The 26087-nt window shown below is 47.6% G+C and overlaps 1 protein-coding gene across 1 annotated transcript in view; it reads right to left on the reverse strand.

Moving 5' to 3' along the window:
* Window positions 1-3188: 3188 nt before the first annotated feature.
* Window positions 3189-26087, reverse strand: part of LOC144123365 (beta-1,4-mannosyl-glycoprotein 4-beta-N-acetylglucosaminyltransferase-like) — a 39405-nt gene continuing 16506 nt past the window's right edge. Inside the window, exons 2-3 of the mRNA XM_077656208.1 lie at window positions 6664-6872; window positions 3189-6363 (exon numbers count right to left, since the gene is read on the reverse strand). Coding sequence (XP_077512334.1) covers window positions 5143-6363; window positions 6664-6804 — 1362 coding nt within the window. The 5' untranslated portion in view covers window positions 6805-6872 and the 3' untranslated portion in view covers window positions 3189-5142. The remainder of the gene's footprint in view (window positions 6364-6663; window positions 6873-26087) is intronic.

The raw sequence follows: 26087 nt of genomic DNA on the forward strand, positions 1-26087 counted from the left end.
TCGCACTGCGGGTGCGCTTACCGAGTTTTTGGCGAAATTTTGGTGCGTGGATCTGCGATGGCCAGTGCGATAACTACGTCCTCTGCCTCGCGTATAGAGCTAGCGTGAAAGGTCGTACCGTTAACAAGGGCTGACTTTGGAGTGGCCATACATGCCACGACAATGGCGAGGGTGATCGCGTTTTCGAAATTCTAAGAACTGATATGGCTGTTACTAGCGGCCGGCTACAAATCTCTAATTGCACTGGTTAGCTTCATTCGCCTGTTTTTTGACGTCCGCCAGCACTGGCATTACTATGCCGCTAATAGATGCTCTTTACCTCAAAAACTTTATTTTTTTTTATAAATGAGTGGCGGGCTTCCCTGAAACACCTGGTATACTTACCACTTGAAGGATATTGCTAAACTGCTATTCGTCACCCGAGAGTGCCTGCCAAATGCACTCCATCCGATTCTTGTTCTCTTATACTCTGTTTCATACATCAGATACAACGCTGTCAAAGCTAGCGCTCTTGTTTGCGCTGCCTGCATCCGCGACCAGAAAGTAGTGCGCTCCTTGAGGTAAGCGCAATATAGTAAATCCCTTGCCTGCAGGCTTACTACATGACACATTTGTCATAAGGTTGATTGAATGCACTCTTATTGCTAACGACACGCCGTCGCTTTCTCATGCCTTAGACCACTCGGCCACAGAACAAGCGCGGAGTAACACGCCGCCCTTTATTTTCCCGTTCGGACTACTTGCGTACCTTTCACAGCGTTGCATGCACCTGATGTATGAAACGGAGTATAGTTATTTCACTCTCGTGGTCCGAATCTGCGGTCTAAATGTATTCCCTTACCACTTAATTATGCTTCGCTGCCTAACGTGAACTGTTATTTCTTTCCCAGACCGTTGAACATTACTTTAAATTCATTCATAAACATTTTTATACCCACCGCTCAGCATGCTTTGCCTCTCTAGGTCCTATAGATCATGCTTCGAAATTCCGTCCCTTAGTTCTTTATCGAGGCAATGTCAACCTCCCTGCCTTTCCTCTTCCTCCTCCACCTCCTCAATGTCATCAGCAAATTGGAGATTGTTAAGGTATTCGCCATCAGCTTTAATCCTTATAGCTCTTTCCAATCCATTCTTTGGATACCTGCTCTAAACACGCGGTGACTAGTACCTATAGAGACCGTGCCTCTGTGCTTGACACCCGTCGTGATTGATGTTTTATCACTTTCCCCGTGAAGGACTATGGTCGCGGTGCAACCGCTCTGGATAATTTCCGGTACCTTTACATATGCCTCTTCTACACCATGGTTGCGCATTTCTTGCATGACTTGAGGTTTATACTGAGTCAATTCGTGCAAAAAAAAAAGCCCTTAGATCTTTATACAGCAGCTCAATGGACCGCTGCCATGGAGTCGCCGCAGTGTATAGTTCTCTGCAACTGTCTACGTTGCACTTATTGGCGCAGTAAAATTCATTGCCGGATTAATTCTGTTTAACTGCCATCTGGCGTCTACCAACCTCCACATTCCCGATTTTTTAAAGCCACAGAAGACGGTCGGCACGCGCAAACACGAACATTTCACCTAGAACATGAAGCACGCTGCGTTCGAAACCACTGCGCGCAAAATTTCCAGCAGCTGCCACGCGCAGTAGCTAAGCCTAAGCCTAATGTGCTAAATATATATATCTTCATCAGAAAGAAAGGTTAGACAAGAAATTATCCAATATTTCTTCCATTCCGACGGCACTAATACGGCTTAATGTTGGCATAAATATGATAGCATATGAGCGTAATAAAGAGCTTCGACCGTCTTTCAGGAGAATCTAACTGAATTGAACGCTTCAAACGACTCCCATCTTCATGCCTTTTCGTGAAACATCTGTGTTTATTACTGAAAGTCACAAAAAGGAAGACATTCCCTGAGTCGTATTTCACCACGCTGACGAACTGCGAGCAACCATTTCGTTTTCTCGACATCGTCAAAAATGCTACATTCTGATTCCAACAAGCCTCTGCCATCGTTTAGGCAAGGCCGCTCGAGTTCCTATTCTACATCACGTGGGCCTGCCCTATCACCCGCTTCCACTTAATCACCACTGAGGAGCAATGGAAGACTGCGCTGCGCAGCTCGGAGCCGGGCCTTCGGGCTCGGATCGTCCAATGGGCTGACTAGGTCGCCGAGGCTCATGAGCTCTTCTTGGCCATCCGGCGCGGTTGACCTGCTGCGTTATAAGGGGCTCCGCCCTTCTCACTCAGCTAATGAAGTTATCTGTCCCATAGTTTAGAGGTGCGAGATAGGAGTATGCAGTTAACAGAGACGCCTTCCTGACTTTATGGCTTACTTTCCCTGCGACGACTGAATATCGGCACCCCACCAAACACAGGCGAAAACTCTTATCTTTGAAGGGGCTCTGAAACATCTTCTGACTAGGAGAGCACATAAACTCGCCCAATCACTGCACTGTGTCGTCATAAACACGTGAGTTAAATTATACACTTTCACACGCACCATAGAACCCATATTCACGCGCGAAAATCGGCGAGTCCTTTCCGGTGTCATTTTCATGCTCGCATCCTCCTCCATCGCACGATCCTGCGTAATTGTGTTTATAGGTGGCTATTGGTCAGATTCTTTCAGGCGTCGCGCAGTTACCGTGGCCGCGGCCAGTCAGCAGCGTCGCTCAGGAAGCTTCGCCCCCAAAGGAACTCTCGCGCCCGTCGGCGGTTTGAGCGTGCAAAAAGTGGCGAGAGGAGAGGGAAAGGAGTGAACCACGCTGAAATTCAAATTTTCACTGCAAATATCTCAGCTTCTGCAAAACGTATTTAAAAATTCTTGCTGAAGGATATTCTTGAAGTGGTGTTCTTTAACACTCCAGGAATATCGAGCCCTTATTGAGAGCCCCTTCCTGAACCCCTTTAACCCACTTCAACTAGGTTTCCTGGAGAGCTTGCGCAGGTACTAAGCCTCCCCCCGCCCCACTCCAACTCCGAACAGGGGAATTTTTCCTAATTGGTTTCAATTTTTTTACAACAAAAAAAGCAAAAATAATGCATTGCGCAATAAAATCCCCTTGTGCCACTGTCAAGAGCATTTAGTCCCGAGTATGCAGCTCTTTGAACCTGCAACATACAGCAAGAATGACAACAGCGCGAGTCGGACTTGAAAGACAAAATGAAACGTAGCCATTAGAAACCCGTTTTCGGAATTTATTCGACCGTTGATGAGTGATTACAATGCGTACAATACATCGAGAAAATTATAAGGCTTTTCATCACCGGCTCACAGCTTTGGGTGGCAAAAATCAAACATCGATGACACTATAGCTTCCTTTTTTCGGACTCGGTGCGTTTGATTATATTATCTGGCCCAACCTGCATATGCTCTTTTCTGAATTCGGCACATGGCTTGAGATTCGCTTGCTTGACCTCCGCTTTGGGTACAACATTGGTCGGCCATACCTTTCTAGGACGGTGTCAGCAAGTGGCTCAATTCGCGTGCGTCCATGATTCCATTTCATCTTGCAAGACAATCGCTGGCGCATTAATGGCAAGTGCGGCGATTGCAGTTTTTTATTTTCACGACAACGATATTTTGTGCAGTCGTAACATCGATACCTTCACGCTGCAAAGCTTTCACATGAGGCAGATATAATGAGAATATCAGTAGGGTGGGGATTGTAGTATGACATGACATGCCGCGAGTTTTTTTTTCTGTTTTTATTGCTATCAATACTTTATTCTTGAAAGCAAAGGCTGCGTACAAAAAACTACTGGTTCACTCAGCTCAGATATGTTATAAGTCGTTCCCCAACCGACGTAACTGTTTCACTAGTCATTTTCGCTGGTCGTTTGATATGATTAACAATGCTCAAAGGACACATGCATCCCGATAGCTGTGATCGCGATGACGCGACTGTCCTTAAATGTTTTCGAACAGTGCGTCGATAGCGCTTTTAAAATTCAATAAATTTGTTTTGACGACAGGAAAGACGTACAGTAACTCTCTCACTTCTCGTTGTATACGTCAACCATGCAGTGAGGGAAGCGAGGAAGAAGGAAATGAAAGAATGGGAGAAGGAGACACGCCGTATTGGTGGTGGTGAACCGTCGTGGTGGGGTGCCCTGATGGATCGTCAGATCAATTTCGGCCCCTTGGGGTTGTTCACCGTGCGCACGGGCGCCGTTTGCATTGTTCTATATGTAAACAACGTACAGCTCTCCAATTTTTTATTAATATCATGGGAGCGTCGATCAAAGGGTCGTTCAGCGCCTCATGCAAAACCGCAGTGGCGAAACGGACGAGAGCACGCGCATGCGCACACATTTCCAGCGCCGTCTGCTTGGCTGTTCTGTTGACGTAACACAACCCCTACTAGCCACCTTCTCGCGACGTCAATATGGTCCCGCATAGGATGCTGAACGACCGCCTAGTCGACGCTTCCGTGATATTAACAAAACAATTAGAGAGCTGTACTAGAGAGATACACAGAGAAAGAACTAAGTAAAGGCAGGTAGGGCTAAGCAGGCATATTCTTTGATTGGCGATTGACGCTCGGGGAGCTCGGGTGTAAAGGCAGAGAAAGAGAAGAGAGAGATAAGGAAAACTCTGTCAACGTAAATAAATTCAGTAGGCAACTGAGAAAGTGTGCATATAGGTATACCTTACCACCTTGTTAAAGTGTGAGCGCACTAAGTTTCAAACAACCACACACCCATACCACAGCACGTATATCGAGATGCGAGTTGACAGAAATATAAACAAGCGTGGTTGATGAAGCGTGTGGTGTTGTGGTAGTGGCGCAGCGTGCCAGCGCTTGCGTAAGATAAAAAACTGGTACAAGATACCAGCGTTTGAAGACTATGCTTGCAATATTTATACATGATATGAAAACGGCGGCGCCTTCCGTGTCCAGCACGGAGATGAATACTTTCTTCATGTTTGTTGTTAGCAGGTAACAGCTAGTAGACATCGGCTCCAGAGACTTGTTAGCGGCGCTCTTAGAAACAACCATAGAAAAGTGAACAAAAAATGTGAGACAACACGCGTTGGCGAAGCATGACTTCTGCAGTCCAACTCTACAAACACTCTTAACGATGTGCTCCCGGGTAGTTAAGCCTCACAAAACCAGCGATGTGACCGCAAACTATTGCAACTCCGGCCTAGACGCCGTCGTGTTTTCTGGCGACAGGAGATAACGATATTTCTCGTCGTCCATCACGCAGGAAGGCACAGTGCCTCCGCGGGTCATCGCGCTCGGCTTAGTCACTTTCTTCCCATCGAACCACAGGCCACGTCGAACAAGCGCACTCAAGAAGCGGGACGAGGTCTTTTCGGGGAAGTCTCCCCACCGGATGCCGTCGTCCTTCTGCGCCGACTTGAGCTTCACTCGTAGCCCTTCCACGTCGAAGCACCACGAGCAGTGCCAGCCGGCGTTGAAGTCGGCGTTCTGGCCCAACGTCCAGTCCTCGAGCTCCCCTCCGTACAGCTCCTCGGAGTTGGCCGGGATGTCCTCCCGGCGCAGGCGTGACGCGTCGTTGCGGAGCACTCGCGACAGAAAGCGCATCGTGCACACAGAGAGCACTTGCACGTGCTCTTGCACGTGCTGCCAAAAGAAGCCGTACAGAGTCCAGCGCAGCCTCAGAAACATGGGTTCGCCGAAGCCCTCGTGCGTCTTCAGGTACGCCAGCGGTCCCGCCCTCGGTATCTCGTCGGCGTCCGTCAGAACGAAGAGGTCGTCGTCCCTGAGTCCCGAAAGCTGTTTCTTGGCCTGTCGCCAGAGGAAGCTCCGCTGGTAGCCGTCGGCGAACCAGCCGTCTTCTCGACCTTTCTTCGGAAAGTGGTCGAGGAAGACGTGCACCATCTTATCCTGGTACGGCGCTAGGAAACCCCTCTGCAGTTCGGGAAGAAGGTGCAATGGCTTGGGTTCGCCCCTAGCGCTGTAGTTGGACTCGCAGACGACAAACACGTCGACAACGTCGTACAGTTCTCTCAACCGCACTTCCAAGAGTTCAAGCTCGTGGTTTATGTTGATCGCGTTAACGAGGCGCCGCGCAAGGTTGCTTCTGCGATGCACTTTCTTGTTGGTCCAACGCCGCCGGAAACGCTTGGATGAACTGATGGCTTCAGGTAAACTGCAGTCGTCCGAGGACCACCCTGGCCTGCAGGTGCACGAACCTTGGCTTGCGCGAAGATCGGTGCCCAGTGCAAAACAGGTTCTGTTGCCTACGGTCTCGAAGTACGAGAACGAGTCTCTGTTTCTGACTTTGTGCCTGGGAGGCATCTGGGGATCATAGTGTTTGAAACGGTACTTTGAACGTGGTTGCTGAGATGCAGGTCTCTGGGACAGCTCTAATGGAATCGTCACCTGGAACGACAAGAAGGCAGCGATTATGTTAGGACCGTTTTTTAATTTATTAAAATACCTCCGCAGTTCTAGCATTGTACGTAGCTTTCGTTCTGATCGTCACTAATGACTATAGAAAAAATCGTCATATCAATGAAAAACTATAGAAGATACTAGAAAACACAGCAAGTGTGGGAGTGAAATGTAAGCCATACAGCTATAAAGGATTGGTAACGTGGCGTGACAGGCGCAAGAAAGGCCGAGATATTGTTTTTGCGTACGCGCACTATGATGATCGCAGAGAGGGCGATGTTACTATACCTGCAGCGCCTGCTGTCCCGTTCGGACGACGGGCGCTGCCCCGCCTCCGAGCTGCGCCCGGTGGATGCGGGCCACGAGGAATCCGCTGGCGAGCAGGGCCAGCACCAGCAGCCGGGCCCGGCGGTACGAGGCGGCCGCCATGGTGTGCACGGGTGGCCATGCCACGAGTCCGCCCACTGCTCCAGCACCACGCTGCCGCCACTCTCCTCCTGCGTCGATGCGTGTGCAAGGTTACCCAGGAGGAGTCACTGCGTCAGGTGAAAAACTTCCCTCGCGGTCAGATACGGCTACCACGGGGAGCGTGTGCTAAATTAAAATGCTCTGTGGTACAAGAACAAAAGCTTCCCTGCTATCCTCGGAGAGTAATACTGAAAGATGCATTCTTGTGTACTACTTGAGCATTAAGGAAATAAAAGAACAGCACAGTTCATAAGAATTTTGCATTCGAGGACTTGAAATTGGGGCCCTGTTTTAAAACAGCATTGTGTTGTGTTGGGGTTTAATGGCGCATAAGCAGCTAAGGTTATCATGTGCCAAGCTCATGTTTACAGCAGCATCTCAAAAAAGTTCCAGCGCTATGCATGGTACGAAGGATGTATTTTTCGGAAGAGGCAACCAAATAAGCTGTATTAGAAAATAGAAAAATTAGTGACAAAATAAATAAATAAATAAATAGCCCATATAAACGTGTTTCTGGCCGCTTTGTGGGCGAATAAAATTTTCCTGCCTCTGCTAACACCGCTATCCCTATTGTACAATAAACAGGCCAGTGTTATGTGCTTTCTTCAACGACAATTAAGGTCAGCGAGTAAAAGAGACAAGGTCCAGGTGCTATCGGCCACAAAGTGTAAATCACAGGAGATGCCCTCCTGCGGCGTTTCTTCTTTTAAAGTATTGAGTGCTTTTAGCTCCCTCTGTCAGGAGACTATGGCGAACACCGTGCGGAAACGCGGCGAGTCAGAAGTCGCGAACACGAACTTAGAAACCGAACGTGAAGCCGAACCTTCCAGAAACATTCCGAAGTTTTCGATCCGAAGTCACAGCGGGGGCTGATGATTATGCCGAATCGATGCCAAATTAGATCCGGGTATATCCAGTGGCACCGCGCGAATGTGCTATAGGTCAACTGAAGGGCCGAGATGAAAGCCCGCGGGAATACGAATTTGCACCTGCGTGGCAGAAATGAGCGGGAAACAGTTAGCACGGGGGTCACTGAAACAAAACTAAGACGCTTCCTCGTTCCGCACTCGTCACGCTTCAAAGGCGTCCGGTCACCATGACGACTTTTCTTTCACGAAAGAAAGCGCGCATTTCTCTCCATCGCTCGGGCCCCCTTACGGTACTGTCTTGTCACCTCTGTGCCTCTTCCGCATTCGCAGCGAACTGCTACCGCCTCTGATACGACGCCGTTTCCTGGACACACACTTGCGCCGAGATGTGACCCGCAGACAAGGGGCAGCCGAGGTGCTCGGCGGGAAACGCGGTAGTAGCTGCGTGAAGCGATATTTCAAAGGCCACGCATATTCGCGCCGCTGCAGTACGCGCGTACGCGCGAGAAAGTGGCTAGTGCGTGAACGCAGTACAAACAAGCCAAAAAGATCGAAACAACGATAGGAAGTCAGAAGAAACGAAAGGTGGAAGTGAAGAAATAAGCGTGGAAGAAAAGAGAGATGGAGAGATAAAAAGAAGAAACGATAGAAACAAAGAAAGAAAGGAGAGACGAGGGCCTGTCCGCGGCATACGCCGGGAGCTCATTCGCGCCCCGGGGCGCTTGAAAAGCCCCGAGGCGACGCTCAGCAGATGAAGGGTCGGGGCATTGTGGACGTCGTCTGCACCGCGCGAGCTCCGCTCAGAAAAAAGAGCGACCCTGGTTAGCGTGGGAGGCCATGCGTGTCGCGTGCTCTGACAGGGCGCGTCTCCGCTGCTGCTACTGCTACGAAGGAGAGCGTCGGACCAGGCAGGCTCAGAGGCCCCGTGCATCGGACGTCCGGTCGCTTCCTGGCATCTGGGCCGCACACAGGGGCGAGCGCCATACGGACCGGGCAGGCGCGGAAGGAGCGACCGCGTGTGGCCCCGTTTTGTTTCTACCTTCCTCTCAATGGCAAGATCAGCGAGGACCGGAAAGATCTCCGACGGATGCTAGTACACAACAACGTAAGCCCTTGTAACGTTGTCGCAAAGTCTGTCTTGAGGAGCGCCGCTTAAATGTTTCTAAATAATTTATCGAAGTATGCGTCGGGGTAAAGAAACAAGACAGACGCGAAGTTTTCACGGTTGTCAACGCAAAAAAATAAAGAAAATAAAAGAAGGGACAACAGCGCAACTTTCAAAGTTTTGTACATGTCCACCCGATGCGTCATCAGAGGACGCATGTTTTTTCTTCGCACTCTTTCGCAGTTTCACCTTTATGATTGCTGTTTTGCCCGCCGTACTCTGGACATAATCTAAGCAGCTCCTGCGCTGTGGTGCTACAAACTAAGAGAGGCTCTAGCTCTCTCAGCAAGAAAGCTGTGCTGCTGGTCGTGGAAGCAAGGGCATGGCGTGGGCCGCTGCCTGTGCTCAAGCCTGCCCCGCTTTCCCCCTCGCCCATGAAAGCGCTAATCCCCGCATAAACATAACGTTTTCCATTCAGACTGCGTCTTCCACAAATGCCAGACCGGTGCCAGGTTCCTCCTCATAAAAATTTCTGCCCACGCGCCACTGTGCGGAGGCCATTGTCATGCAGTATGGTGCCTTGCACTCCTGAACCAAGGCACTTTCCTAAAAGCCGTGCGGCTCCTCTCGTGAGCAGCAGCGCCTCAGTAACATCTGTAGTAATAAATTATCTTTCTGGCTTCAACGTGTTATGCAGCATTGAATATTTGTCTTCAAAAGCGAGCGCACATCACGAACTCCCCAAGAGTCCGCGGCCATCGGGGTGCTGGCACAGAACCTGCCGGACCTCTTCCCAAAGTAGGGGGAGTGGAGGTGGAAACACGTTACGACGCCGTCTTCCGAGCGGCGCCGCTTTGTTTCGCACTGTGGGAGGGCGCGAAAAGGGAACAGCTGAGCGATGTGCCGCCTTGTGCCACGGCGAAGGTCGTCCGGTGTGCAAGCCGGTCGCGACGGCGTTGAACTCGCTGACCCGCGAAGAAGCCTTTCTTCTTCGCGATATTGCTGCACGCGTGCCCATCCGGTACCCTCAGCCCGCGCGTGGTCAGCTCGTGGTCGGCGCGCGCGCACGTGCGCGTCATGTCTGATGTTCCCATTGTCCGCTAAGTGGCCCCACTGCCGCGGCTGCCACCGGCGAAGCCTTTGTCGCCGCACCCGCACCACGCACACACGTACTCACGCACACATGCATGCGCAGAGAGAGATATATGGAGGGACAATGTTCATTACGCGTAATGAGCTGGAAAACCTCACAAGCCCCGCTTTGTCCTGCTTGGCTGAGTTATGCACCAGATGCCAACGCGCGTTCTGACATTTAAAGTATCCGTTCGTTGAAAGGCGCAAAGCATGTTTGCCGTCCCCCGCCGCGGTGGCTCAGTGGTTAGGGCGCTCGACTACTGATCCGGAGTTCCCGGGTTCGAACTCGACCGCGGCGGCTGCGTTTTTATGGAGGAAAAACGCTAAGGCGCCCGTGTGCTGTGCGATGTCAGTGCACGTTAAAGATCCCCAGGTGGTGGAAATTATTCCGGAGCCCTCCACTACAGCACCTCTCTCTTCCTTTCTTCTTTCACTCCCTCATTTACCCTTCCCTTACGGCGTGGTTCAGGTGTCCAACGATATATGAGACAGATACTGCGCCATTTCCTTTCCCCCCAAAAACGAATTATAAAGGGGGCTCAACACGCCGGTTGACTCTGAAGGAGTGTGCAGGCAAACGAGCTAGAAGGCTTGTTGGATGAATTAGAAAGAACGAGATAGCTATTTATTCGGAAATTGAATCGCTGACTTCTGTACGCAACAAGTTGCTGACGCAACGAACACGCAGATGATTACGGAGGTAACGAAAGGCAGTTTCATTGGCTGCTTTGTGATTGACTGATTCTGACGTTGCTGATGATCAGTATAAAGACCATTTCTGACCTGAAGGGAAAGTCATCTGGTCACAATATTTCTTTTTCGTTGTAATTATTGAATACGAATTATTATTGCAGAAGACAGCCAGAAATTGTGAACAAACGCATTTTTTTTTCAACGACCAGCTGTTTATGAACGCAATTTTTGTCGCATATCATAAGATTGAACCATAACAATCAATTATATGTCCGCAGATCCCTTCCCGGGACGGGACACCACCGCAGCGGTGGCCGAGTGGTTGCGCATCCGCCTCGCATGCGGGAGGTGCGGGGTTCGATCCCCAGTGCCGCCGGGTACCCACCGCTGGTACAATGGGTACAAGCTTTCCCCTGGCCTGTTGCTCGGCTAGTAAGGGCTGAAATGCTTGGAAAATGGGTCTTTGACCCCACCTTGAGTAATCGAAAAATACCTTGTGCCATGGCGCTCTTTGGCCATAGACGCCCTTGCGCCATAAAAATCCATCATCATCATCATCACCCTTCCCGGGACACTTATTATTTTCTGGTATTTAAACGCACCCTATTGGCTTTCTATGGCACTCTTAACTGCTTGGTGCGATCGCTGGATAAACTTAGAGCAAGAATTTTCTTCGCATAAGAACGTTAGACCATTGCCATCAATATGTCCATAGCAGTATCTTACAATATTTCACACTTGCCTTACAGTTACAGTCAAAATCGCATCTCATTGATTTTTAATGGCAGTCTTAACTACTCGGTGAGAGCGCAGGACAAACTTTGAAGAAAGGTATTGCTACGCGTCGGAACGTTATACAATTGCCATCAATATCTTCATAAAAGTATCTTACAAATATTCCACAGTTGTCTTGGAATTAAAAGTGACGTCCAAGAAAGATGGAATTGTAACTTCGTAGCATTTTTAGCGTGAACACAGAAGAAATACCAGAAATGACGTGATATCAATCATGTGGTACCCCCTGACAAGCGTGCATATTATTTGTTCGTCAAGCCAAGGAACACAGAGTGTCTTTGAAGTTACACAGTGCATTTATTGGCTTCTTGGCTTACTCCGCGGCGTTGCTACACAACACTACTGACGATGAAAAAAAGAAAGAAACAGACATTGTCTGTTAGTTCACCCCTTTCATCGTCAGTATATATATATATATATATATATATATATATATATATATATATATATATATATATATATATATATATATATATATATATATATATATATATATATATATATATATTTGCAGTATAGAGAGCATGGCAGTGCGGCGACGGAGTAACCGCTACATCTTGCTCTACACCTTTGCTATTATTAAAGAGGTCGAGGAAGCATTCCACTACTGCAGTCTCCCACGAACACACGAACGGAGGCGTTTCACTGACATCCGAATGCTACAACATTCCGTGCCCGGGAGCATCGGTCCCGGAACTTTTGCAAGAAATTGCACGTCATCTATTGGCGATACAGTTTAAATGCCATATTCAGAGGTGACTTTTTGAAGTTTTGCGGTGCTGTAAAGGGTGAAACGCGGGAATATTGACACAGTCAGCCCGTGACACGAATGTACGGCGCGTATCGACACCGAAGGTCATTTTTTCTCGGCCACTTGACATTCCTTACCGTTGAGGTCATCTTTTCATTAACTTGCTGGCAGGCGATGACAGGAACAAAATCAGCAAAACTGGGTGGAAATTTGAGTCTCGCTCTTGCAGCTGCTGGGATCGTTTTTTTTTATGAGCCGCTGCCCCTTGCACCCCTTAAGAGTGGGATGGAGGGGGGATAGCCTATAATCACGCTGGGTCTGTTCGCACGTGAAACTTTCCGTTAATCCTTGACTGTTAACGACAAAATGGACGATCTTAGGGACAACGTAGAAGTGAGTTTTCTAGCCGTGCAATATAACTTACCTGCGTCTTTCTGCCCCATAAGGATGCAACATAGCATCTATAAAAGGCACACCTACAGCTTCGTGTATATGCGCAAGACTGTTATCGATCCAGGTGGCGGAGTGTGTACATTCTTTGCACATAAATAGCGCAAGTAAAATCGTTGCCACTTAATATGCACCCATGCATGCGTGTGGGATATGAAGCCAGTTTGGCAGAGATGAATGGGCGCGAAACAGTCGACATGCTGGCTTCTGGGCGCGGTACTACATGTATGCAGAGATCTACACCCACAGGCTTCCTGAATATCGATTTGCTTTCAACAAAAAGAAGGCATCCTAATGGTGCCGTTTTTTCATGCACCAGCTATTCTTGTAGTTTACATAATAAGGCTTGGTATATGAAAACAGCGCTGTTTTGTAAACGTGCAAACATATTTTGTAAACATATTTTCAAAGCATTAACTTTTAAACATATACGTGCATGTTTCACCTATTAAAAATGCCACGTTTGCAATCATTTTCTTGAACTGCCAGAGTACGATTAGTAAATAAAGCCGATTTTAAATGAAAACACGCTCTATATAAATGTTTGACATGTAACTTCAACTAATATATCAGGTATGAGAGTTATCAAAGTTCTAGAGGAGAACAGTTAACTAGAATCCTTCAGTTTAGGATTTCATGACCAATTTCACGTCTGTACAAGGAAGAAAGCTTGACTTAAAACCTATACCTTAGGTTAGAACCTCAATCTCTGCCGATGTAGCTACCAATATGCAGACGGATGCCGCAAACCGTACTTGCCTGCTTTTCAAGTTTATCGTGAATTTCTCTTTGGAAAAGTAATATAATACCCCTGTCACACAGCATTCCTCGAAGGCCTTTCCAGCAAAGTCACACTATTTCACCAAAAGAGCGAAACCTTAAAGGAGCAGCGACGCAGCTACACGGTGCATCCCAAAAGTGAAGCAGTCGTTGAGGCTTATCACCCGCTGCTGTGCTCGAGCCGGCTCTAGTGAGCGTTTTAAAATTAATGTGGGAAATTCTGTTCATTCGTTGAACTCAGACATTTTTTTTTAAATTCTGATTGCTTCCTTAAAAGTACTGTAACAGCTACTCTCATCAGCAGCAGCAGGTTTTGTGTGCTGCCGTAGCCACCAGGGGCACTCAGTGTTGCTGCAACACTTTCACTGTCTTGAAATCTGGGCATAAAATATAAACACCCGTAAAAAAAAAAGCAAAGCCAGACACACCTCTCGTATTTTAAAGAATGTTTTCGAAGATTGTTGACTATATCTATTTTTTTATTGCTTTTACCTTTTGACGTTGGATGGCACTGTTATCGCAGGTTCTCGAAGGCCGCGCCTCTTGGGCTCCAAAGGTCTCTGACGAGAGCCTAAATCTCTAATACAGGTTCCTACTCTCGAGCAGTGGGAGGCCGTGTTGGTCAGCTCAGACTTGGGAGTTCAAACCCGGGTCATTGAATGGGCTACCCAGGTCGCTGTCAGCCGTGGACTGATAGCCACCTAGCACAGATCGTCTGCATTCTGCCTTTTCTGACGAATTAAATGTTTTCCAATCCAATCGCCTCCAAGGCCCTTAGCGGCAAAGGCGCCACAATTGTGCCGTGTACCTACACTCGTTACGCCTTTGGATATAGGACCTGATTCTCAAAGGCCTTTGCGGTGCCCGTGTGACAAGGGTATAAGTTTCTCTTCTTTTCCTTCACGCTAACAGCGCACCCCTGACAAATTTAGCTGCAACGCCACTATCTCCAGACTTTCCTCTTTGACGCAGGACACCACCGCTCCCCTTCACCCCACCTCATGGGCGAGATTACAGGGTGCCTGTCTTCGCGTGGCTTCCGCTTAACGTGCAAACCTGTAATAAGGAAGAGTGGCGACGCGCGAGCAGCGCTGCTATATCGCAATCCAGCGGATCTGTACAATGCAGTTACAAGCCACTACCGCGTGCTCCGCCGCGCGCCCAGTGTATCAGTGTATCCCAAATATACGGCCTCTGACTTCCTCGAAGCACTCTATACATTATGCGCGACCGTACAGGAGCCCAGTTCGCTCCCCCGCGCTTGTTCGTCTCCCTGCAGTTAACGTGAGACGTGATGCACACAACGCCGTTGAACGTGTGTACATTGTAACGAAGCTGGGAGACAGTCTTATTTTGACATCTTTGCTTCCGTCAGGGGAATCACGATTTTTCCTCGCTCCATTCTCTTATGCCCGCGGCATTCCAATGTACGCGTCCTTTCGGTTAGAAGTTAGCATCTGGAGAGCAGAATCCGACGGGTCGCTCGGCGACGTCCCACAAGGGGAACCGAACGATGGGAAATCCCAAAGTGCACCTTACTAACCACGGACCATACATGCTTCAAAATAGTTTACTCCGACTTCTGAATGATTAAAGCCGGTTAGGAATCGATCCTTCTCAATAAATTATCTCTCAATTTAAAGAATTGTTAAAAATGTAATGCACAATTTTTTTTCATGAAATTTTTATTTTCATGAATAAATTACACGTTGGCATGCACGTGTAGTAATATATTTTTAAAAGTGCTTTCTTTGAAAAGCATAAAGATGTTTTATTTGTATAGCATAAGGCAGTAACCAATAAACGTTCCTTCGTGCCATCGCTGCCACAGTGGACCAAGGACTCCTAAAGGCGTCGTGGAACGGCTATCTGCTTGTCTTCCTGTACGTGTTCGTTCACGAAATAAAAGGGATTGAATGAATGAATGAATGAATTAATTAATGAATGATATTAGCTTTCACGAATCCACGTGGAGCTTTCAACAATGTCCCTCTTCAGATATAAAGCGCTTGCTTGTGCACTCACCCTGACTAGGTTACCGCGGCCTGCAGCTTTGTTTTACGCTCAGGGCACTTCCCGGGTTCCAACCCGACCGCGGCGGCTGCGTTTTTATGGAGGCAAAACGCTAAGGCGCCCGTGTGCTGTGCGATGTCAGTGCACGTTAAAGATCCCCAGGTGGTCGAAATTATCCCGGAGCCCTCCACTACGGCACCCCTTTCTTCTTTCACTCCCTCTTTTATCCCATCCCTTACGGCGCGGTTCAGGTGTCCAACGATATATGAGACAGATACTGCGCCATTTCCTTTCCACAAAAAAATAATTATTATATACTTCCCGCGGTAATAAGCGCTCTGGAACGCGCTGTAGTGTATACAGCGCGAGCTACTCGCGCTCTATTCGCCGTTACGCGAACAATGGACGCGCACAGGCGGCCTTCCACGTGACCACTCGCGCGTGCTGGCAGGCAGGCAGCGTTCTGTCCGGGCAAAGGACGCAGCCCGCAGGCTTGAAATTACGTATACAGGGGGACGCTGTCTGTCGCACTCTGACAGCGAGCGAATTAAGGGGCCGTGCTGCCTCCTTTAATTTGCGGCCGCGCTGTTTCGCTCCTCGCGTAGGCACACAGCACGCGTGCACGCGATGGCAAGCAAATATGATTCCGTGACTGCGCGGTGCTTGCCTTGCGTCCCGTCGTTGTCTCGACATGGCCCTCGAATAAAGAATTCACAGGCCATTCGGTGTTTAGCTCTCGCTCGCTGCTCTTACCAGCGCTGCGTGTTTTGATTCATTCTACGCTTAAACAGAAAGGAGTAAAAATGGGGTAAGCTTTCCACTAGCCCATTCCCTTCTATAAAAAGGTGTGCGCTATAGACGACAGCTTACCCCCTTTCTACTCCCATATAGACGTATTTATCTTCAGAGTGTATTCGAAACTGAATCAGTAATAAAGAAAGAAACGTAGGAATTCAACAGACGTACCGGTATACCCAGATACCATCGCTTGTGTGTATTTTTGAGCTCAGTTTATGTAAGAAGGGCCTGTGGTCGTCGCAGTTTAGCCACTAATCACGCTCTTTGTTAATCAACCTTTCAAGCAATGACGTCGTGGCAGCGTGGCAAATGCAGTTTTAGAGGCAGCGATCGTGGAAGGGTGATTTTTTTACACACACACACACACACACACACACACACACACACACACACACACACACACACACACACACACACACACACACACACACACACACACACACACACACACACACACACACACACACACACACACACACACACACACACACACACACACACACACACACACACACAACACACACACACACACACACACACACACACGCACACACGCACACACACACACACACACACACACACACGCACACACGCACGCACGCACGCACGCGCACACACGCACGCACACACACACGCACACACACACACACACACACACACACACACACACACACACACACACACACACACACACACACACACACGCGCGCGCGCGCACACACGCGCACGCACGCACGCACGCACGCACACACACACACACACACACACACACACACACACACACACACACACACACACACACACACACACACACACACACACACACACACACACACACGCACGCACGCACGCACGCACGCACACGCACGCACGCGCGCACACACACACACACACACACACACACACACACACACACACACACACACACACACACACACACACACACACACACACACACACACACACACACACACACACACACACACACAGGTCGATTGATTGATTGAACCCAGGACTGTCATATTCCGAGTATGCATGCAACCCATGGGCCTGAAAACCGCTTTTTTAACATGATATTTATTACACTGTAAATATGTTGTATTTACATGAACTAGTCACAAACGTTTTATGAAACGCCACGAAAAACATCTGAAAAAGATAGAGCAACAGAGCACTAGAAATGAAGTAAGGTTAAGCACATCACCGAGACGAAGTACCACTCCGGTTGTAAGTCGGTCTGCTCATGCACTTCCTTCGGATGAACAATCATTTGGTAGTAATGGGATTTCGTCGAAACAACTGACTCACAGTTCCGGTCCATAATTGTAGTTATCCATAAGTAGTTTAGTCCAATCAGAGGTTCATCAAGAGGTTCATCAACATATATTACACTGTGGTCAGGCATTGAATGGTATGAGAAGTCAATAATTTCGCTTTTTCAAGGTCCGTTACAAGACATCCCTGAACAGAATTGCGTCCTTACAATCGATGGAGTTGCTTTTGGCCTTTGGCCAGCAAAGGAGAACCTAGTATATGCGGTGCCTTACGGCTGTATGCTAATGAGTAGGTTTGTCATCAGGAAGAGGAAATCGTTAAAGATACCTAGAAATAAAATAGTGAGAAATAAACAAACAATGATTTCGCATTCAAAGCGCGTAAGTAGTCATAAGCGCCCTCCGTAATTTTTATTTATTTCGCCTTGTTTAATGGTGGACGCCTTCTCGCCAGAAGGAAGTTGAACTCAGTGGTGTTCGTCTGTTCTGTAACCTGCAGCACGTGTCTCGTGTCAGGATTTTAACCTACACTTCTGGTCTTCATGACCCATTTTTCGTTTTCTTCTTCATGGCTATTCACATCCTGGAGCCGTGCGAAGATCGCCTGCTTACTTTTACTTCTATTTACTACTTGAGACTGGCCTATTTTCATCAAAGGTAATAAGATAAGAAAATTTTTGCAAAAACAAAAACAGGAGAATGCCGCGACCTGGAGCCTGCACGTCTGAAAGACGTGCTTGAAACGATAGACGCAGGCACTTAACCCGGCGGCCAGTTATCGTCCTTGCTCCCAAGCGGTTATAGTTTCCCTACGCTACTAAACTGATAGGTGCAGTGAAATTGCTTTAGACCTTTTCTGTCTTGTGAAACAGGGTCCCCAGTTAAATAGGGCGGTGTTGAATAGGAATGAACAAAATACGCGCCGGCTGCACTCAGTTTTAGAGAATAAAAACAGCAACCGGAAAATCGGAGGATTGTGAATAATTGTACCCAATCAAAACATTTATTTATTTATTTATTTATTTATTTATTTATTCAATACTTCAAACGTTGTACACGTCCAAGCAGGGTTGCTAAAACTATAAACAAAGCAAATATAAACAAAGTTAATCAAGTATCGTAGTATTAAAGAGTGGCGAAAGGCAATAAAGAATCGTTCCAATTGGTTACTGTGCGAGGAAAAAATGAAAATTCGAATTAATTTTTTGGTGCAAAATACGGCACCAGCGAATTAGGATGATGCTGGCGAGTGTGCCTCGACGTTGAAGGAGGCAGATAGGCAGATGGGTTGGTTGCTAGATTCCGGTTCCAAAGCAAGAAAAGAAACTGCAAACGTAATTTTTCCTTCATTGTTCGAGACATTGAGTGTGATTAGCCTGCATTATTTCAGAGGGTGAGTCATATACGGTGAAAATTTTGAGTAAACAAACCTTACAGCTTTCCTCTGTACCTTTTCGAGACGGGTAAAATTGTTTTTAGTAAACGGGTCCCAAACAACCCATATGTAAATTACAAGGTGAAGTATTAATAAATGACACCTAAGTACTTATATATCCCGACCGCGGCGGTCGAATTTCGATGGAGGCGAAATTCCAGAGGCACGTGTGCTGTGCGATGTCAGTGCACGTTAAAGAACTCCAGGTGGTCTAAATTTCCGGAGCCCTTCACTACGGCGTCCCTCATAGCCCGAGTCGCTTTGAGACGTTAAGCCCCCATAAACCAAACCAAACCTACGTACTTATATACAGTGTATTCCAGAAATGGCGACGAACCTAGCGTGCATATGTAAAGGGAAGTGAAGCTTATGGCGAGAGAAATGAAGAAAGACGGTCTTATCGTTATTAAGCTTCATATCCCATCGTTTCGTACCATTAACATTTTTTTGCAAGAGCGGAGTTAAAATATTTTCGATAGTTAGTGTGAGTGATTTCCTGAAACAACACACAGTCATCCGCAAACAACCTGATTTGTACGTTAGGATCAAGTACTGTGGCGATATCCTTGACATACAGCAAAAACAATAATGGTCCCAGCACACTCCCTTGAGCGAGCCCGGAGCCGACCCGAAGACAGCCTGAGTGTCGCTCATTAACTGCTACAAATTGATAGCGATTGATTAAATAGCTGGGTTATCTATATGATCAAATTCCGGAAAGTCAATGGGTCTGAGTTTTAGTATTAGTTTGTCGTGTGGAACTCTATCGAAAGCTTTGCTGAAATCTAGAAATATTGCATCAATCTGATCATTCTTATCAAGGCATGAAGAGAGTAATGAATTACTGTCACTAATGTGTGATTTTTGCGTAGCTTTTTCTGAACCCATGCTGGAAATTAGAGAGGACTCACTGTTCACCCAAAAATTCATTAATCTGATTGTTAATAATGTGTTCGATTAGATTACAACATGCTGATGTAAGATATATTGGACGGTAGTTTTGTAACAAGGTCCGGTCACCTTTTTTGTGTACTGGCACAACTCTGGCTATTTTCCAGTAAATCGGTAATTCCTCTTGAGCTAATGAGATAAGATTTATAGTGACGAGAAACTTTGAAATGAATTCAGCACATCGCTTCAGAAACACGTTAGGAAGGTTGTCAGGACCACATGACGATTTAGTTTTTAAATTTAATAGCATAGAATTTGCGCCAGGGTATGGAATAAAATTCACATCCGAGGGGTGAAATACTTTGTCACTGTATGGACCAATACCAAAATTAGAAAACACACTGTGAAAATTGTCATTGAAATGACGCGCAATGTCACCGTGATCAGGTAGCTATCAAACCATCAACATAAATTTGAAACACTACTTTCGTTTTTCGCTCACATAATACCAAAACTTTTTGGTTCCCCTACAATGAACTTTGGCAGCACTGTATTAAAGTAGTGTTATTTCTAAGAGTGCACTGTGCAAGGATTTATTTTAATTCATTTAGATGACCGGAATGGCAGCACCGTTTCTTTAACCTTTTTATATTTCGCTTCAGGTGGATTATTTCACCCCTTTTCCACGGTGTCTGTTTGTGAACTAGTTTACGTTTGCTCAGCAAAGACTTGCCTATAGAGTAGTGGCCCATTTCTCTAAAACGGCATCAAAGTCTGTTCACATCATTATCTGCGAAATCATAAGGCATGTTTCCAAATGGTCTATAATGGATGCACCGTCGGCACGTGGTCTTTGAAAGAACGCTTCACAGGGTTATTCAACTGGACAAAAGCGACAATGGGTAAGTAAATACTGACAATGAGGCCATCCGAGATACCTACCCCTACTTCAACAGGATATCCAAGTAACACTCCAAGCAAAAACACCAAATGCAGCAGAGATTTGCATGTTCCTTGCATACGTGTCGGTTCCTGAACTATTTGCATTAGTTTGAGCGTTAACATTATGTTAAGTATTCTGCTTAAATGACTGCTGTTGCGGGGAGGTGATTCATGGCGTTCCCAATTAAGACTTGGTAAGTTAAGGTCACCGGTCAGTAGGTGTTTGTTTCTCTGGAATTGAGACATGTGCTCTTCGAGCTTGAGTAGACAGATACTCAGGTGCGGCATTAGGAAGTTTCTAAATGGCGCACAGTACAATGTTATGGCTCCAGCACGAAATTCTTATGCAAAAAATTCTTGTCGTGAATGTCTTCCAGGAGAACAGCCACCATTTTGTATTTAATAAGGACGGCCACGCCACCTCCCATGAAAGGCCAATCCTAACGGAAAACTTTATAAAAAGTGAGAAAACATCCTCGTCACCTATTCCAGACAGCGGCCCGCAGCAGTTGTGTCGGCTATGTGCGGGTCTAGATTGCTCTAGTAAGGAAATCTCAAGAGGTTCTGTTTCGTCGATTATGCCACAAGTGTTTATGTTGATTATACGCAAGCGCTTGCCACAATCTTAGGAAAGACCTGATGGAGATTGCTGATCATTTTAAAAATATATATATAGACAATTATCGCACTCCATTCACCCCGAACTGCGAATCAGCAGGAAATCTTGGCAGGTAAAGTGCGCGGTGTGGATATCGACATTTTTGTGCAAATTTAATTTCCCAGAGTTTGACATAAGTGGGCCGTATGTATACCTTACAGATTTAACTTTAAGCACTGCCACTAAACTCTAATCACTCGCAACATGAATATGTAGTAATGTATACATTTCCCACTTTGTGACCTGTTTGACCTTATTTTAGTTCGTCATATTATATTCGTCATATTATCGTGAAGAAAAAAAAAAACTTGAGACGCGAGAGGACAGAGGCGGCTTTATCATTCTGCCGCAAAACTTTTGATCTAGCGCTGACGCGTTGTTGCAATCATTGCTGCTAAGGAATTCGGCCGCGTCGAAACAAGGGCGTTTTCCGTGGAAGATTATCAACATCGATAACAGTTTCACACGGTGGAAAGACCCCTACTAGGTCTGAAGTTGAGCGTTGCAGTTCTTCGATTCAGTCTACTAAAAGCGAAATAAATCTCTGATCTCTGTTGCTCTGAGGCGTATTCTGACGGTCCTTGAATGACCGGCTCAGTCTCCAGAGCAAGCTTAATGATTTCAACATGAATGAAGGTTTCTGCTTTCTGTTCCCCTTTTCATTTTTTCCCCTTTAGCGAACACCGCTTGGCATCGCCCCTATCTGATCTTTCAACCACATTAGCACTTCGTCTTGGCTCAGAAATCCGCAAATGCGCAAAGCGTCGCGCTTACGTTTGCTGAGTGGGTGTTTCTCTCATTAAGCTGCTGGAAGCTCGAAGGCGAGTGCGCAGAGCCAGACTTGATAGCCGCACGTATAAGAAGTTTCATTCCAGCACATTGTATAGAGCTCTTATTGGGGCTTTAATCCTAGATATTCGGATTAATACGAGAAGGCGAGCTATCGTTAAAAAATAAAATTCAACCGCCCTAAGGGTATACACTCACTGGTCGCAGCCAAGAAAAACGAATTTCTGCTCGGGCTTTAACATTCAGCGCACATTCGTGTGTGGCGCTAAACGCACTACGCATATATTATTACTGAAGATTGATACGGCATTCTGTGCACATGAGCGTTTGCGTGCGTGCGTGAAGGGTGCATGCACTCTTCGTAGGCGCTTGCGCTGGCATGTGCGGCCGCTCTCTTCCGAGACAGAGCACACTTGAAAGTCGTTTCCGGGCCGCCTATAAAGTAGGGCGCGGCCGCTCGGACCGCTGGGAACTGAGCTCTCGCGGTGTAGAGGCTAATTTGGGCCTAGCCCCTGCCCGCGCGCTGCGGCCGCTTTTTCAATGGCCTCCGGCTTGCAAACGAGGCCGCTTCTTTCTCGTTCTTCATTCGCTCCTGGCTGTGATTTATAGCGGCGCCCGCGGGAGAACTGCGCAAGCCAATCATGCGCGCGCCTGTATATCGGCTCCTATCAACTCCATACAGGCCGGCTAATGACGCGGAAGGGTGTATATACACGAAGCGGAGATGATGACGGAGCCGGAGGACTTGTATACGTGTGTATACTTACCTATAAGGTGGTTCTTTGTTCTTTTTCGTCTATAGCGAAGTGATCGCTCATGCGAACAGGCTCTTGTATATGCATAGGTGGAGCTATCTTCTCCTTTTGCATCTGTAGTGATCTGCTCACTTATGCTAACTAGCCGGCCAAGCAAGACATACATCTCGTTAACGTTAACGTGAGGTATATGCATGGGGCACTAAAAGAAAAGCCTTGCGTCGTTCGAAGAAGTTTAAGAGAAAAGAAGAGGGAAAGGGCCCCTGTTATCGAGAGGTGTTACCACTGCACTGTGGAAAAGAGAGAAGTTGTCACACATTGCAACACTGTCGCTTGGTACAGGCCAGGTCATATTGTTCGGCTCTGAGGAGCAGAAAAAAAAAAGTAGCTGAAATGCGCGTGTACACGAACGTCTCCCGTGCTTTTGAAGCGAGTTTTCGACCCAGCTGTATAGCTATACCCGCGTGGGCTCACACTCTATCGCTGTGAGAGAACGTGGGTGCCTTTACGAGGCCCATGAAGACTGGTACAATGTCGATGTCGCGTGGCGACTGTGTAAACACGGCTGAACGCGAGCTGGCAGTAAAAGCGCATTCCCGGATATGCGTACGCCTTTCTCATTGCTATATTTCTTTATCGTTTCGCTCTCGTTGTCCGCTGCTATTTCAATCTGGACAAAGAGGAAACGGAGAGTGGACGCCGCCCACTCCCCCCCCTCTCTCTCTCAACGTTTCCGAGCTCGGTGAACCGTGCGGTACCGATTCCGCGTGCTCTGCTGGCTGCCGGCGAATTTGCACACAATGAGTCGTCGACGCCGTTCGCCGCGACGAAGCAAGGAGCAACGTCCTTGCCTTTGTCCTTGCGGCCGCAGCTTTCCTGCCGCTCAGGACTTCGAGCACGTTCGCCCGAAACGTCGCGCACCGTCTTTCCTCTCCGCTGTGAGCCGTTATTATGAACTGGGGCAGCTCATGAACGGTGTGTGCCAACCGCGAGTCGCCGCCAAGCGAGACCTTTTTCGGCTCCACGGCTGTCCGCTGCCGGCTGTTAGCACCTCGGCCACATATACTTCCTGCATCTGCATGCTTCCTCTCTGTATACTGGCCAGCAACCGGCAGTTCCGGAAGGGTCAGCTGACGAAGAACGTCTTCGATACGTTGTGCCGTATCGCTATAACAAATGTGATCTCTTTGTTTAAATAGTCCCGGTGGTCGGAGTTGTTGCTGGCTATTGCGAGGCTAGCATATAAAAATATATATTGACTGCAATTGATCTAGGCACACAGAACAAGAATGGGCATTTGCTCCAGGAACAAGCAACGCACATGAAACAGCAGTCGTTCCAGGCACCGGCATCATGAAGCGGCAACTGCTCCCGACACAGACATCATGAGAGGCAACTGCTCCAGACACAGGGAACACGAAGCGGCGACTGCTCCAGACGCAGACATGAAGCAACACTTGCTCCAAACACGCACACCACGAAGAGCAAAATTTATCGACACAGACGGCATGAAACGCGTCTTGCATAGCTCCCCCATTCTGTTGTCTAATTCGTGGTGTAATCATTAGCTCAAATGTTTCTATTCGTCTCACCAGCTATTCCACTGCCAGCTGTTCTGCCTGGTCCACAAAAGGGCCATACAGGGAGCATATACGCCACCGAAAGTCGTGACAAAGCCACTGCGTGCACCGGATGTCTGTCGCAGGCACCCGGCTGTCACTGAGCGCCCAAGTCTCCATCGTCCGTGGACTCTGAAGACAATTACTCCTGTATGAGTGTAAAAAGGGAGTAATCTGTCCTCTAGCACACACCCTTTTATAAAAGGAGGGGCGCTAGAAGAGAGCTACTCCCTTTTTTACTCCTTTGTGTTTAAGGTGTTCGGAGAAAGCGCAAGGCGCATGAAGATCACCTGGTGTCTCTGATTCCACGATCATGTCCCGTGCGTATGTGCTCTGTGTATATAGACAGAATTGAATAGCCGAAGCAAAAAAACCAGTCGTGAGCGTTCAATAATAATTGCGGTTCTCCTTCACTTTGTCTGCGTGGGCAGCAATTTGGCCCCACAGCTCGTTGCATCTCGGCTTCGACTACACCAGCTGCGCGACCTTGCTCCCCGGAAAAATGCAGCCATACACGAACGAGCGCTGAGATTGCAGCCTTCCGGTACGAGTGGCCCTGAGGTTCAGCGGCTGCATAGAATCCTGCCTCTCCGGTGTTTTTCCCCGCGCGCCCTGTGAGAGACGGTCTGAATGCACAAAGGTTAAGGTTGCAAAGAGCGTGCAGGCGTCTTTCGCTACATTATCTGTCCCTATTGCCCTGCTCTCGTGTCAGAGAGCACTGTGCAAAGACAAATATACGTGAACCGCTGTCTCGGTGTAATCTAGCAATCGCATCTCGTATTGCGCTGGCCTAACAACCAGCACAGTTTGATCCCCCCCGTAATTCGTATTCGTTCGTGGAGGCACATTGCAGTTTTGTATTTTGTAGTTTCTTGCCTCCTGTTGCTATGACGCATTCGTAAACAGCTGTCCTGTTTTCAACCGCCAGAGCAGCTCAGCCCAGCGGCTATGACGTTTCGCTACTGACCATGAGGCCGCGAGTTCGATTCCCTGTACTTCGGCACGACGGGCACAATTTAGTGGAGTATAAATAACGAGTTTCTGTACTTGTTAAAGAATCTCAGTTTGTCCATACGTTGTGCTTCATAACTTTGACACGTGAAAATGCAAAAAAAAAAATGTTTCAAGACAAGTAAAAAAATTGTAAAACTGCAGCGAGCTGGTGTTTCTACAATATCTCGACAGAGTGTGAACGCGGAAAGCTCTGTATTGACAGCTCTGTCATCGCGGCTTAGTATCTCTCTTGTTGGGTGCACCTTGTTTTTGTTATTTCTTTTTATAGCCTAGAATTTAATTCGCCCAATTTCTCGCATAAGAACGTGACGTGAGGGGCTCGGACAGGAGCGCTATCGTTTTAATCGCCAATGAGATAATCGCTAAAATATGGGAGCTGAAAAAAATTCACAGGGACACGTACCTAATTTCACTATTTGTTGGTAGTGCGGTAGCATTAACAGCTATTGATGCCTTGACAGGAAGTGACACCACTTCCG

This window comes from Amblyomma americanum, chromosome 3, assembly GCF_052857255.1.
Source record: "Amblyomma americanum isolate KBUSLIRL-KWMA chromosome 3, ASM5285725v1, whole genome shotgun sequence".
NCBI classification, from domain to species: Eukaryota; Metazoa; Arthropoda; class Arachnida; order Ixodida; family Ixodidae; genus Amblyomma; species Amblyomma americanum.